Genomic DNA, 14,783 nt, shown 5'->3' with positions numbered 1-14,783 from the left:
GTTTTAAAACTTTTGACCAGTAGTGTACACTTGTTGGTCAGTTTATTAGGTACACCACCCCGTTCGCAAAAATGTATCGCTCCTACAGAGTCACGTGGTCGTGGATTGCTTCATAAAGCAGACAGACATTCATTGAGGCATTCAGTTACTGTTCGATTAAACATTAGAATGGGTAAAATTACTGACCTAAACGACTTTAAGCGTGTTATGATCGTCGGTGCCAGGCACGCCAGATCCAGCATCTCAGAAACGGCTGCCCTCCTAGGCTTTTCATGCATGACATTGTCTTGGGTTTTCCGAGAATGATGCAACAAACAAAAAATATCCAGTCAGCGGCAGTCCTGTTGTTAATAACAGCCTGTTGATGAGAGGTCAAAGGAGAATGGCAGAATCGGGCAAGCTAACAAGAGGGCCACAAACAGAAGCGCAGTACAACAGTGGTTTGGGGAACGGCATCTTGGGATGCACAACCCGTCAATCCTTGTCACAGATCGGCTATTACAGCAGACGACCACACTAGATTGAACTCCTATCAGTTCAAAATAAGAAGAAGCAGAGAATGATTTACATACATCCACTGTGGTGACCGTAAGCGCGTAACCTCGTTGCCCTCAGAGTTTCTCCTAAGCAACTCAGAGACGTTATGCTCAAAGCGGAAGAAAAGGTTATTTAGAAGCCCCAGACCGTTAAGTCCCTGCCACATTTCCATCGTGTCCAACCCGCTGAATTGCTCATCCACTTTTCCCTTAATTCTTACAATGTCTTGCCATCTTGATTGATCTGCGTACTGTCGGTTGTATTTGTACTGTTTAACGATACAATTGTTCCCAGTCTCCTTGCCGTGTTTATCAGAAGCATCTGACTCCTTCAGTTTCCTAACAAGGCTGCCATCAACCCTCAATTTTTGATTTGGGTAAGTTTTGAAAGACATCATCTATAATCACATTTTTTTATGAATCTGGTGACTGAGTCGGCATATTCAATGATGTTATGCCCTGGTATATATTCCAGTCCATGTGATCAAAACCGTCTTGGAGAATTGATTCTAAATTGGTCAAAAGAATTTCGGAGTTAGTCAGTCAATGTGTCGATAGTATTTGGGGGTTACGGACCTCAAATTACTTTTGTTAATGTCCACCCGCAACAATGAACACTGCCTCCAAGTATGCGGTCTCCAGATTGTTCACAGCCCAAAGAAGATCTTTGAGAGCATTTTTGGGTCAGCCTGGGGTGGGTTGTGCACAGCCGTGGCGATAATCCCTGAGAACTCTCTCGGAAAGTTAAAAGGATGACATTTGATGACCAAGTATTCCAAGTTGGGAGCGCTGAAGCTCGCAAGTTCCTGTACGTTTCCCCCATCGCGCCACTTGTTATTGTTAATAAAGCAACTGTATACCCTACTGGTTGTATATAATCTGTTTGGATGTCTGAGGAAAGGAAATTATCAGAAAACCAGAGTATGTAGCAGAATCTGATGTCATTCTAGAAGGAGATCCTCACTCTGAGTTTGTAAGTTTATTCACTAGTGATTCAACATCGAGTAGTATGCTCGGTAATGGAGGACCGGTCGCCAGGGTTCTCAATCTCACTGACACCCCTCCACATCTGCCTCTCCATCGGCATCTTCATTTCCTTCTCTCCGGTAGGACTCCAAGGCCATCGGGTACGTCAACAAAGAGGCTGGACCATTGTTTCAAAGTCCTGGTCAAACTCTGGGAACTAGTTATAAACTACAACAAGGGCCCGGGGTTAAAGTCCTGGTCAAACTCTGTGAACTAGTTATAAACTACAACAAGGGCCCAGGGTTAAAGTCCTGGTCAAACTCTGGGAACTAGTTATAAACTACAACAAGTGCCCGGGGTTAAAGTCCTGGTCAAACTCTGGGAACTAGTTATAAACTACAACAAGGGCACGTTGTTAAAGTCCTGGTCAAACTCTGGGAACTAGTTATAAACTACAACAAGGACACAAGGTTATATTCCTGGACGTGGACATGAGAAACTCATGAGTCCTGACCTTGCACATTGCCACAAGAATAATCTGCTCTTATAAGCTCTCTTATGCACTTTCCACTGTTTTAACTTCCATTCATTGTTACGTTTATGTTGTGCTGTGTGTTACTATATGTATGCTGTTCTCTTGGCCAAAGCATTTGAAAAAGAGATGTACATTTCAATGTGATTTCGCTTGTTAAATAAAGGATAAAAACTATTTTAAAAATTAATCAAATCCAGTAAAGCAACTAAGTAAGTTAAGCATCATATAAACTCAGCAAAAAAAGAAACGTCTCACTGTCAACTGCGTTTATTTTCAGCAAACTTAACATGTGTAAATATTTGTGTTAACATAACAAGATTCAACAACTGAGACATATACTGAACAAGTTCCCCAGACAACAGAAATGGAATAATGTGTCCCTGAACAAAAGGGGGGTAAAAATCAAAAGTAACAGTCAGTATCTGGTGTGGCCACAAGCAGCATTAAGTACTGCAGTGCATCTCCTCCTCGCGTAATGCACCAGATTTGCCAGTTCTTGCTGTGAAATGTTACCCCACTCTTCTAAGGCACCTGCAAGTTCCCGGACATTTCTGGGGATAATGGCCCTAGCCCTGAACCCTCTGATCTAACAGTTCCCAGCTGTGCACAATGGGATTGAGATCCGGGCTCTTCGCTGGCCATGGCAGAACACCGACATTTCTGTCTTGCAGGAAATCACGCACAGAACGAGCAGTATGGCTGGTGCCATTGTCACGCTGGATGGTCATGTCAGGATGAACCTGCAGGAAGGGTATCACATGAGGGAGGAAAATGTCTTCCCTGTAACGCACAGTATTGAGATTGCCTGCAATGACAACAAGCTCAGTAGGATGATGCTGTGACACACCGCCCCAGACCATGATGGACCCTCCACTTCTAAATCGATCCCGCTCCAGAGTACAGGCCTTGGTGTAATGCTCATTCCTTCGACGATAAACGTGAATCTTAACGACCGTCACCCCTAGTGAGAGAAAACCGCGACTCGTCAGTGACAAGCACTTTTTGCCAGTCCTGTCTTGTCCAGCGACGGTGGGTTTGTGCCCATAGGTGACGTTGTTTCCGGTGATGTCTGGTGAGGACCTGCCTTACAACAGGCCTACAAGTCCTCAGTCCAGCCTCCCTCAGCCTATTGCGGACAGTCTGAGCACTGATGGAGGGATTGTGTATTCCTAATGTAACTCGGGCAGTTGTTCTTGCCATCCTGTACCTGTCCCGCAGGTGTGATGTTCGGATGTACCGATCCTGTGCAGGTGTTGTTACACGTGGTCTGCCACTGCGAGGACGATCAGCTGTCCCGTCCTGTCTCCCTGTAGCGCTGTCTTAGGGATCTCACAGTAAAGACTTTGGAATTTATTGCCCTGGCCACATCTGCAGTCCGCATGCCTAATGCACGTTCACACAGATGAGCAGGGACCCTAGGCATCTTTCTTTTGGTGTTTGTCAGAGTCAGTAGAAAAGCCTCTTTAGTGTCCTAAGTTTTCATAAATGTGACCTTAATTGCCTACCGTCTGTAAGCTGTTAGTGTCTTAACGACCGTTCCACATGTGCATGTTCATTAATTGTTTATGGTTCATTGAACAAGCATGGGAAACAGTGTTTAAACCCTTTACAATGAAGATCTATGAAGATATTTTGATTTTTACAATTTATCTTTGAAAGACAGGGTCCTGAAAAAGAGACGTTTCTTTTTTTGCTGAGTTTATGGACTATTATGGATTAATATAATGTGGCGGTCATTTTGGACCATCATTTGTATTCACTGCTTATTTTAGTAGGAGAGGATTGAATGTCTCTGTTGTAACCAAGAAGCTTGATCTTGACATCTAGACACTTAGCAAACCAAATGCATAGCGGGAGCCCTGATCTGATATAATTTATTTGACACATTTTAGATTTCTTATAGTTATACTTAACTTATAGTTAAAAGAATGCCCCCCGGTATACAGTATAAACGGCCCAAGCCTTAAAAAAAACACACAACACGAACGCACACACACACTCCCCTCTAAATGCCTTGCTTCCATGCCATCACTAACTCCAATGTAAGTGCATATGATCAAGAAAATGTATCTAATTACTACCCAAGACCATACACTACTTTATTGTCATGCTTTCCATTTCTTTAGTAATGCTTTGGCTGAAGTTCACACACACAGTAACGTTACATAGGGAAACAATTTTTCCCTTTTCTTTCTTCAATTGCAAAATCTGTCCCGCAAAATTAGACCTCTCACTATTGCAAACAGCAGTTAGACATCATGAGCTACAATACCCGGGCCCACGACCGGTCTATCGATGTCACCGCATGAAGAGGAATAAACAGACTCACCCCATCGCGACGTCCCCCAAAGGCTAACTCTCTAGCCCTCGCTATCTCCCTGCTTGCTAATTCGGCCTGCTAACTGCTACCTTGTCTAGCCCGGGCCTACAAACTGTTAGCTTGTTAGCACAGGCCTGCTAACCGCCTGAATCGCCGCGTCTCAAACGCTCACCGGACCCATATTTACTTTCTATCTCTTTTGACTTTTAATTTGTTTATACCTTCCGGAAACCTGCCTCACCCAATGTGATACGGAATCGCTATTATTTTAGAAAATTTTTAGAACACACTCAAGAACCTCCAGAAGCTAACCAGCTAACTAGCTACAAGCTATTTAGTCATTGTTAGTTTTTTTTTACCTGGATAACACTCGCCAGTCCAGCTTCCCTGCCCCATCCACCGCTGCCCCCTGGACACTGATCTCTTGGCTACATAGCTGATGCACGCTGGACTGTCCATTAATCACGGTACTCCATTCTGCTTGTTTGTTTTATCTGTTGGCCCCGTTGCCTAGTCTACGCCATTTTACCTGCTGTTGTTGTGCTAGCTGATTAGCTGTTGTCTCACCTACTGTTTTAGCTAGCTTTCCCAATTCAACACCTGTGATTACTGTATGCCTCGCTGTATGTCTCTCTCAAATGTCAATATGCCTTGTATACTGTTGTTCAGGTTAGTTATCATTGTTTTAGTTCACAATGGAGCCCCTAGTTCCACTCTTCATACCCCTGATAACTCCTTTGTCCCACCTCCCACACATGCGGTGACCTCACCCATTACTACCAGCATGTCCAGAGATACAACCTCTCTCATCATCACCCAGTGCCTGGGCTTACCTCCGCTATACCCGCACCCCACCATACCCCTGTCTGCGCATTATGCCCTGAATATATTCTACCATGCCCAGAAACCTGCTCCTCTTATTCTCTGTCCCCAACGCTCTAGGCGACCAGTTTTGATAGCCTTTAGCCGCACCCTCATACTACTCCTTCTCTGTTCCGCGGGTGATGTGGAGGTAAACCCAGGCTCTGCATGTCCCCAGGCACCCTCATTTGTTGACTTCTGTGATCGAAAAAGCCTTGGTTTCATGCATGTCAACATCAGAAGCCTCCTCCCTAAGTTTGTTTTACTCACTGCTTTAGCACACTCTGCTAACCCTGATGTCCTTGCTGTGTCTGAATCCTGGCTCAGGAAGGCCACCAAAAATTCAGAGATTTCCATACCCAACTATAACATCTTCCGTCAAGATAGAACTGCCAAAGGGGGAGGAGTTGCAGTTTACTGCAGAGATAGCCTGCAAAGTAATGTCATACTTTCCAGGTCCATACCCAAACAGTTCGAACTACTAATTTTGAAAATTACTCTCTCCAGAAATAAGTCTCTCACGGTTGCCGCCTGCTACCGACCCCCCTCAGCTCCCAGCTGTGCCCTGGACACCATTTGTGAATTGATCGCCCCCCATCTAGCTTCAGAGTTTGTTCTGTTAGGTGACCTAAACTGGGATATGCTTAACACCCCGCCAGTCCTACAATCTAAGCTAGATGCCCTCAATCTCACACAAATCATCAAGGAACCCACCAGGTACAACCCTAACTCTGTAAACAAGGGCACCCTCATAGACGTCATCCTGACCAACTGGCCCTCCAAATACACCTCCGCTGTCTTCAACCAGGATCTCAGCGATCACTGCCTCATTGCCTGTATCCGCTACGGAGCCGCAGTCAAACGACCACCCCTCATCATTGTCAAACGTTCCCTAAAACACTTCTGTGAGCAGGCCTTTCTAATCGACCTGGCCCGGGTATCCTGGAAGGACATTGACCTCATCCCGTCAGTTGAGGATGCCTGGTCATTCTTTAAAAGTAACTTCCTCACCATTTTAGATAAGCATGCTCCGTTCAAAAAATGCAGAACTAAGAACAGATACAGCCCTTGGTTCACCCCAGACCTGACTGCCCTCGACCAGCACAAAAACATCCTGTGGCGGACTGCAATAGCATCGAATAGTCCCCGTGATATGCAACTGTTCAGGGAAGTCCGGAACCAATACACGCAGTCAGTCAGGAAAGCTTCTTCAGGCAGAAGTTTGCATCCTGTAGCTCCAACTCCAAAAAGTTCTGGGACACTGTGAAGTCCATGGAGAACTAGAGCACCTCCTCCCAGCTGCCCACTGCACTGAGGCTAGGTAACACGGTCACCACTGATAAATCCATGATTATCGAAAACTTCAATAAGCATTTCTCAACGGCTGGCCATGTCTTCCGCCTGGCTACTTCAACCTCGGCCAACAGCTCCGCCCCCCCCGCAGCTCCTCGCCCAAGCCTCTCCAGGTTCTCCTTTACCCAAATCCAGATAGCAGATGTTCTGAAAGAGCTGCAAAACCTGGACCCGTACAAATCAGCTGGGCTTGACAATCTGGCCCCTCTATTTCTGAAACTATCTGCCACCATTGTCGCAACCCCTATTACCAGCCTGTTCAACCTCTCTTTCATCTCGTCTGAGATCCCCAAGGATTGGAAAGCTGCCGCAGTCATCCCCCTCTTCAAAGGGGGAGACACCCTGGACCCAAACTGTTACAGACCTATATCCATCCTGCCCTGCCTATCTAAGGTCTTCGAAAGCCAAGTCAACAAACAGGTCACTGACCATCTCGAATCCCACCGTACCTTCTCCGCTGTGCAATCTGGTTTCCGAGCCGGTCACGGGTGCACCTCAGCCACACTCAAGGTACTAAACGACATCATAACCGCCATCGATAAAAGACAGTACTGTGCAGCCGTCTTCATCGACCTTGCCAAGGCTTTCGACTCTGTCAATCACCATATTCTTATCAGCAGACTCAGTAGCCTCGGTTTTTCGGATGACTGCCTTGCCTGGTTCACCAATTACTTTGCAGACAGAGTTCAGTGTGTCAAATCGGAGGGCATGCTGTCCGGTCCTCTGGCAGTCTCTATGGGGGTGCCACAGGGTTCAATTCTCGGGCCGACTCTTTTCTCTGTGTATATCAATGATGTTGCTCTTGCTGCGGGCGATTCCCTGATCCACCTCTACGCAGACGACACCATTCTATATACTTTCGGCCCGTCTTTGGACACTGTGCTATCTAACCTCCAAACAAGCTTCAATGCCATACAACACTCCTTCCGTGGCCTCCAACTGCTCTTAAACGCTAGTAAAACCAAATGCATGCTTTTCAACCGGTCGCTGCCTGCACCTGCATGCCCGACTAGCATCACCACCCTGGATGGTTCCGACCTAGAATATGTGGACGTCTATAAGTACCTAGGTGTCTGGCTAGACTGCAAACTCTCCTTCCAGACTCATATCAAACATCTCCAATCGAAAATCAAATCAAGAGTCGCCTTTCTATTCCGCAACAAAGCCTCCTTCACTCACGCCGCCAAGCTTACCCTAGTAAAACTGACTATCCTACCGATCCTCGACTTCGGCGATGTCATCTACAAAATGGCTTCCAACACTCTACTCAGCAAACTGGATGCAGTCTATCACAGTGCCATCCGTTTTGTCACTAAAGCACCTTATACCACCCACCACTGCGACTTGTATGCTCTAGTCGGCTGGCCCTCGCTACATATTCGTCGCCAGACCCACTGGCTCCAGGTCATCTACAAGTCCATGCTAGGTAAAGCTCCGCCTTATCTCACTGGTCACGATGGCAACACCCATCCGTAGCACGCGCTCCAGCAGGTGTATCTCACTGATCATCCCTAAAGCCAACACCTCATTTGGCCGCCTTTCGTTCCAGTACTCTGCTGCCTGTGACTGGAACGAATTGCAAAAATCGCTGACGTTGGAGACTTTTATCTCCCTCACCAACTTCAAACATCAGCTATCTGAGCAGCTAACCGATCGCTGCAGCTGTACATAGTCCATCTGATCATTTATCACTCCAGTGTTAATCTGCAAAATTGTAATTATTTGCCTACCTCCTCATGCCTTTTGCACACATTGTATATAGACTCCCCCCTTTGTTTTCTACTGTGTTATTGACTTGTTAATTGTTTACTCCATGTGTAACTCTTTGTTGTATGCTCACACTGCTATGCTTTATCTTGGCCAGGTCGCAGTTGCAAATGAGAACTTGTTCTCAACTAGCCTGCCTGGTTAAATAAAGGTGTTCTCAACTAGCCTGCCTGGTTAAATAAAGGTGTTCTCAACTAGCCTACCTGGTTAAATAAAGGTGTTCTCAACTAGCCTACCTGGTTAAATAAAGGTGTTCTCAACTAGCCTACCTGGTTAAATAAAGGTGTTCTCAACTAGCCTACCTGGTTAAATAAAGGTGTTCTCAACTAGCCTACCTGGTTAAATAAAGGTGTTCTCAACTAGCCTACCTGGTTAAATAAAGGTGTTCTCAACTAGCCTACCTGGTTAAATAAAGGTGTTCTCAACTAGCCTACCTGGTTAAATAAAGGTGTTCTCAACCAGCCTACCTGGTTAAATAAAGGTGTTCTCAACTAGCCTACCTGGTTAAATAAAGGTGTTCTCAACTAGCCTACCTGGTTAAATAAAGGTGTTCTCAACCAGCCTACCTGGTTAAATAAAGGTGTTCTCAACTAGCCTACCTGGTTAAATAAAGGTGTTCTCAACTAGCCTACCTGGTTAAATAAAGGTGTTCTCAACCAGCCTACCTGGTTAAATAAAGGTGTTCTCAACTAGCCTACCTGGTTAAATAAAGGTGTTCTCAACTAGCCTACCTGGTTAAATAAAGGTGTTCTCAACTAGCCTACCTGGTTAAATAAAGGTGTTCTCAACTAGCCTACCTGGTTAAATAAAGGTGTTCTCAACTAGCCTACCTGGTTAAATAAAGGTGTTCTCAACTAGCCTACCTGGTTAAATAAAGGTGTTCTCAACTAGCCTACCTGGTTAAATAAAAGGTGTTCTCAACTAGCCTACCTGGTTAAATAAAGGTGTTCTCAACCAGCCTACCTGGTTAAATAAAGGTGTTCTCAACTAGCCTACCTGGTTAAATAAAGGTGTTCTCAACTAGCCTACCTGGTTAAATAAAGGTGTTCTCAACCAGCCTACCTGGTTAAATAAAGGTGTTCTCAACCAGCCTACCTGGTTAAATAAAGGTGTTCTCAACTAGCCTACCTGGTTAAATAAAGGTGTTCTCAACTAGCCTACCTGGTTAAATAAAGGTGTTCTCAACCAGCCTACCTTGTTAAATAAAGGTGTTCTCAACTAGCCTACCTGGTTAAATAAAGGTGTTCTCAACTAGCCTACCTGGTTAAATAAAGGTGTTCTCAACCAGCCTACCTGGTTAAATAAAGGTGTTCTCAACTAGCCTACCTGGTTAAATAAAGGTGTTCTCAACTAGCCTACCTGGTTAAATAAAGGTGTTCTCAACCAGCCTACCTGGTTAAATAAAGGTGTTCTCAACTAGCCTACCTGGTTAAATAAAGGTGTTCTCAACTAGCCTACCTGGTTAAATAAAGGTGTTCTCAACCTGCCTACCTGGTTAAATAAAGGTGTTCTCAACTAGCCTACCTGGTTAAATAAAGGTGTTCTCAACTAGCCTACCTGGTTAAATAAAGGTGTTCTCAACTAGCCTACCTGGTTAAATAAAGGTGTTCTCAACTAGCCTACCTGGTTAAATAAAGGTGTTCTCAACTAGCCTACCTGGTTAAATAAAGGTGTTCTCAACCAGCCTACCTGGTTAAATAAAGGTGTTCTCAACTAGCCTACCTGGTTAAATAAAGGTGTTCTCAACTAGCCTACCTGGTTAAATAAAGGTGTTCTCAACCAGCCTACCTGGTTAAATAAAGGTGTTCTCAACTAGCCTACCTGGTTAAATAAAGGTGTTCTCAACTAGCCTACCTGGTTAAATAAAGGTGTTCTCAACTAGCCTACCTGGTTAAATAAAGGTGTTCTCAACCAGCCTACCTGGTTAAATAAAGGTGTTCTCAACTAGCCTACCTGGTTAAATAAAGGTGTTCTCAACTAGCCTACCTGGTTAAATAAAGGTGTTCTCAACTAGCCTACCTGGTTAAATAAAGGTGAAATTAAACTAATAAAAAATGAGGAGCATGCTCACACCCACACACACAGTAAAGTTTCATAGCTGAATAACCCTAACAGAAATAAATATTCCTAGGACGTGTAGGAACCTGGTGGACTCTCATTGGTCTGAGACACGGTGTTGTAGAAACCAAACAACTGGTTCATATTAGAGAAGGCCTGGTTTTCCATGTATGTCTTATTGTTTTAGCAGTCATCATGATCTTTTGATTTATTAGATTGGAATTAGATTCCACAGTCTACATCCAGACTTGCTCACTATCCAAACGGATAGGTTACTGACTGATAGAATATCCAAATAGGACCCACGTGAACCGAAAGCTTCACTTCAACAACTGATGAACTTTATTAGCACTTCTGAATAACTAGCTATATAACATAACAGAACACATTCAAATCAACAATATGTCTAATGGGGTAACAACATCAAACTGTCCATCTGGAGCAGGACCCATTCACATCATGAGAACTGTGTTCTTCTTCTTTAAGGTTTAATGGCAGACTACACTTATTGGTGAATTGCCGCCACCTACAGTACAATCCATTATACTTTATGATACGATAGAACAAAATTGTGAAGAAGGAAAATTACCCTGCCAACTATTAGTCCTAACAAACAAAAAAACACCACCTCATTCCACCATTTAACCCTCACTAATCCTACTCCAGGCCAACAGTCTGGGAGGACACAACACTACCACTCAACACCCCCTGCAACTCCTCTGCAGTAAAACCTCACAATCCCAAGTACTTCTCTGCAGCTGCCACCACGACCTCTATTTTCTGTGACTTATGTTCCATTTCTGCAGTACAGTTGACTACCAAGGCTATGAATGCTAAGAAACCCACCTTACTGAAGCACATATGTGACCCGTTTCAGGAAACTAGGCGTGGGTCACTACTTCACAGGAGCACCGTTTGAACGTAAACTTTTATCAAAATGCGTTTTTAAATGCCTTCTCGAACATAAACTTTCATGTGCCTTAATAACAAACTTGTATGACATCTGTAAATACGAATAAAATCTTTAAATTATGGGCCTAGTTGGTTTAGCCACAGAAAAAGTCACCAACCTTCCCACTAGCCATGATTGGCTGAGATAATGAGTGGGCTGGACATGCCGAGAGATTGGTCTGCCATTTAGCACGCTTCTGTCTATTTGAGATGATCAGTATGTGTAGGTAATCCAGTCTAACATGGCTTTACATTTTTTTTATTGTGTATTAAAACTGCATAAGTGTTTCTGGAGGACCGAGGAATCAGTGGAATTTGAGTATGATAGCTAAGGAGAACACACCTGTCTCCGGATTACATCTTCAAACAAAGGGCAAATATGGCATCTGGCAGATGCATTCATCCATGAATTATGTATACGGGTAAGATAGTCTAGCTAGCTACATTTTTTAGATATTACACATTTCTAATTTAGCTAGCTAACATTGAACCTGGTTGGTTAGCTATCTGCAGATTCATGCAGGGTAGTGACATCATGAGTTGGGATTATGGTTCATTGTTTATCAAGCAAGCTAACCTTAGCTGGCTTGCTCGCTAGCTAACGTTTCGTGTATCTTATTATTCGTATCTCAGAGATATTTGCTTGGCTAGCTATAGCCTAATGTTAGCTAGATAACATTGAACCTGGTTGTTTAGCTACCTGCAGATTCATGCAGGGTAGTGACGTCATGAGTTGTTATTATGGCTCATTGTTTACCTAGCTAGCTACAGTACATGTCTTAACAAAAGACTCCACTATGCAAGTAACCATCTCGGGTGCATTCGTAAATTCAGTCTGGCCATCTACTCCGATTTCAGAGCCCTCTCGTCTGAGTGTACCAGAGTGCAGAATAACTGATGAATTTACAAACGCTCAACTTCCGTTGAATATGGCCGGTGTCAGTAATTGTCGTCAAAAAAAGCGTAATTACATTCTTTCCAGCAGCACAGTTACAGTCACCAATGTTCTGGATAACATGAAAACAACCTAACCAGCTCTGCTAGGGTGAGTAAAATGGTCAGAGTGGGGTGTTCTCTCATTACGTGTCTGGAAGTAGCTAGCCAATGTTAGCAAGTTAGCTTGGGTGCTTGACTTCTGTTGTTCGTACAAAATGCTCGGATCGACCCTTAAAGAGGATGGGTGAGGCTGAAGCTTAAAAGGGTGTGAATGATGCTGAATGGTTGTAGACAAAGAAGTTGTAGTCTCCAGTTGTAGTACCAAAACATTCAAAGGCCATTTTCTCAAAAGTGAGTTTACAAGTTTATCAACTTTCAAAGCAAAATGACTTTCCCTGTAGTGTATGATATATGATTTTGTAGCTCAGTCTCTCCTTTTATCCAATGTAAAAAACACAAATTTCAAATGTTGCTACATAAGACTGATTTGAGCTGGTCGGTCACATATTCTTCCCACCACTCTCTATTGGTCTCTGCCTACTTACAGAAATCCTCAGGATCCCTCACCCTGTACCCATCTTCCTCTAACACTCCCTTCACTACTTCAGCATACAACACTTTCTGTATTAACCTGGCAACATAACCTGCCTTTCTTTCACCAGATATCGTCGATCTTTAGCCACATGGGTAACCCCACATCTAACACACACAATTTTCTCCACGGATACTACATATTTCTTTGTCTCATGCCCTCCTGCACACTACTCACATCTAAGAATCTTCCTTCTATATACTCCTGCAACATGACCATAAGCTTGGCACCTAAAACAGTAGTATTTTCGGAACAAAATCTCTCATGGGATAACTGACATCCTAACTTGACCTTGTCGGGCAAAGACTCTGCATCAAAACTCAGCAAGACAGAATGTCTTCACCACGCTCTCCACTGGGTCTGCATCGCACCAAACGGCGGGCTGCACTGACACATTTCCGCTGATCCACCTCAACACTTAATGACATCCCCGTTACCACTCCTTTCAACAGCGCCCTGCTCCGGAGAGCAATTCACAGTTCTTGTCCCTAGTCGTGTGGTACAGCGCGCCCTCTGGACAGAAGAAACACAATAAATCCTCACAAGTTCACTTCCGAGTTACTTTCACCAACTCACCAGTTCCCAACCTCTTCTCCAACCAACCTGACACCACATATGGATCAGTCAGAATACAAGGATCCATTCTCTCCACAAATCTCACTCCCACTGGACCAGAACCATCCTGGTCATCACCAGGACAAGGCTTGAACTCATTGGTGCTCACCGCAGGTACTTCATCCTCACGTTCAATTTCTTTCTTGTAACCCTTCTAAAAGTTCTGTGAGAAAACATTTTTCCCCTGTTTTCTCTTGTGTACCTTCTTATCCTTCATCAGACATTCCAGAAGGCTTATGCCCCTCCCCTTACCTCCCTTCACTCCATATTTAGTCATAATGTTCCACGTTCCTCCTTTTTTTCCCTGTCAACTCAGCCCTTTTTACCGCCCAACTCAGCCCTGTCAATGAATGCCCTTCTCCCTTCCAAACGCTCTCATGAGAGCTGTGCTGAAACAAAGCCCGTGCGTTGTGATCAGCAGTCACTTACTGTGTTTGTTGTTCTCAGGGGCTGTAGCTGTGGTCCTGGCAGTCTCCTGGGGGTGGGCCTGTTTTGGAGGACGACCCCTTGATGACAGCTTAGCCAGCCGTGGGATACTGGGGATCTCCATGCTTGGGGACAGGAGAGGGAGATGAATATATAGTTATGTAAACGATGTTTCAGTCAGACACATCCAAGGTCGTCTAATGTTGACTAGTTGTACTAATCTGTAATCACAGTGTCATAACTATGATATGAAGTTTCAGGAACTTTGGTAGCCTAACTTACAAAAGGGTCAATATTAGACACACCTTAAACCTAACAAACATCTAATCAACATCAATTATTTTCCTTGATAAAAGTATTCTTCTGCAATCCTCTCTCAACATCCAGTCAAATGATTTTTCCAGCCCTGGATTGTTAAAACTATCCAGATGGAGGCAAAGCCAACATGACCTTCCATGTTTCATTTAAAAATCAATACTTTCTCAAACATATGAACTGAACTCCATGGTAACATGCCACTTAGATGGGAGTGGAGTACAGTAGTACTGTAACGGTTTTCTTGTGTCGAAGGAGAGCCGGACCAAAATGCAGCGCGGTAGATGTCCATGGTTTTTTAATTAGAAAACTGAACATGAACACATAACCAAAACAACAAAGTGAAAACCCGAAACCAGTCCCGTGTGGCACAAACACTAACACAGGAAACAATCACCCACAAACCCAAACACCAAACAGGCTACCTAAATATGGTTCCCAATCAGAGACTACGACTAACACCTGCCTCTGATTGAGAACCATATCAGGCCAAACATAGAAATAGACAAACTAGACACACAAACAACCAAACAAAACATAGAAACATACAAA

The 14,783-nt window shown here is 44.1% G+C and overlaps 1 protein-coding gene across 4 annotated transcripts in view; it reads right to left on the bottom strand.

Moving 5' to 3' along the window:
- The window catches only part of LOC109879591 (zinc finger protein 512B-like), a 112,816-nt gene that overhangs the window by 77,666 nt on the left and 20,367 nt on the right, over positions 1–14,783 (bottom strand). For all 4 annotated transcript variants that reach the window (XM_031806614.1, XM_031806612.1, XM_031806615.1 and 1 more), the window contains one exon: positions 13,920–14,041. In XM_031806614.1, coding sequence (XP_031662474.1) covers positions 13,920–14,040 — 121 coding nt within the window. In that variant the 5' untranslated portion in view covers position 14,041. The remainder of the gene's footprint in view (positions 1–13,919; positions 14,042–14,783) is intronic.

Source organism: Oncorhynchus kisutch, linkage group LG27 (assembly GCF_002021735.2).
Source record: "Oncorhynchus kisutch isolate 150728-3 linkage group LG27, Okis_V2, whole genome shotgun sequence".
Lineage (NCBI taxonomy): Eukaryota > Metazoa > Chordata > Actinopteri > Salmoniformes > Salmonidae > Oncorhynchus > Oncorhynchus kisutch.
The sequence above is the reverse complement of the archived record's forward strand: the minus strand, read 5'-3'. Positions and strand labels throughout refer to the sequence as shown.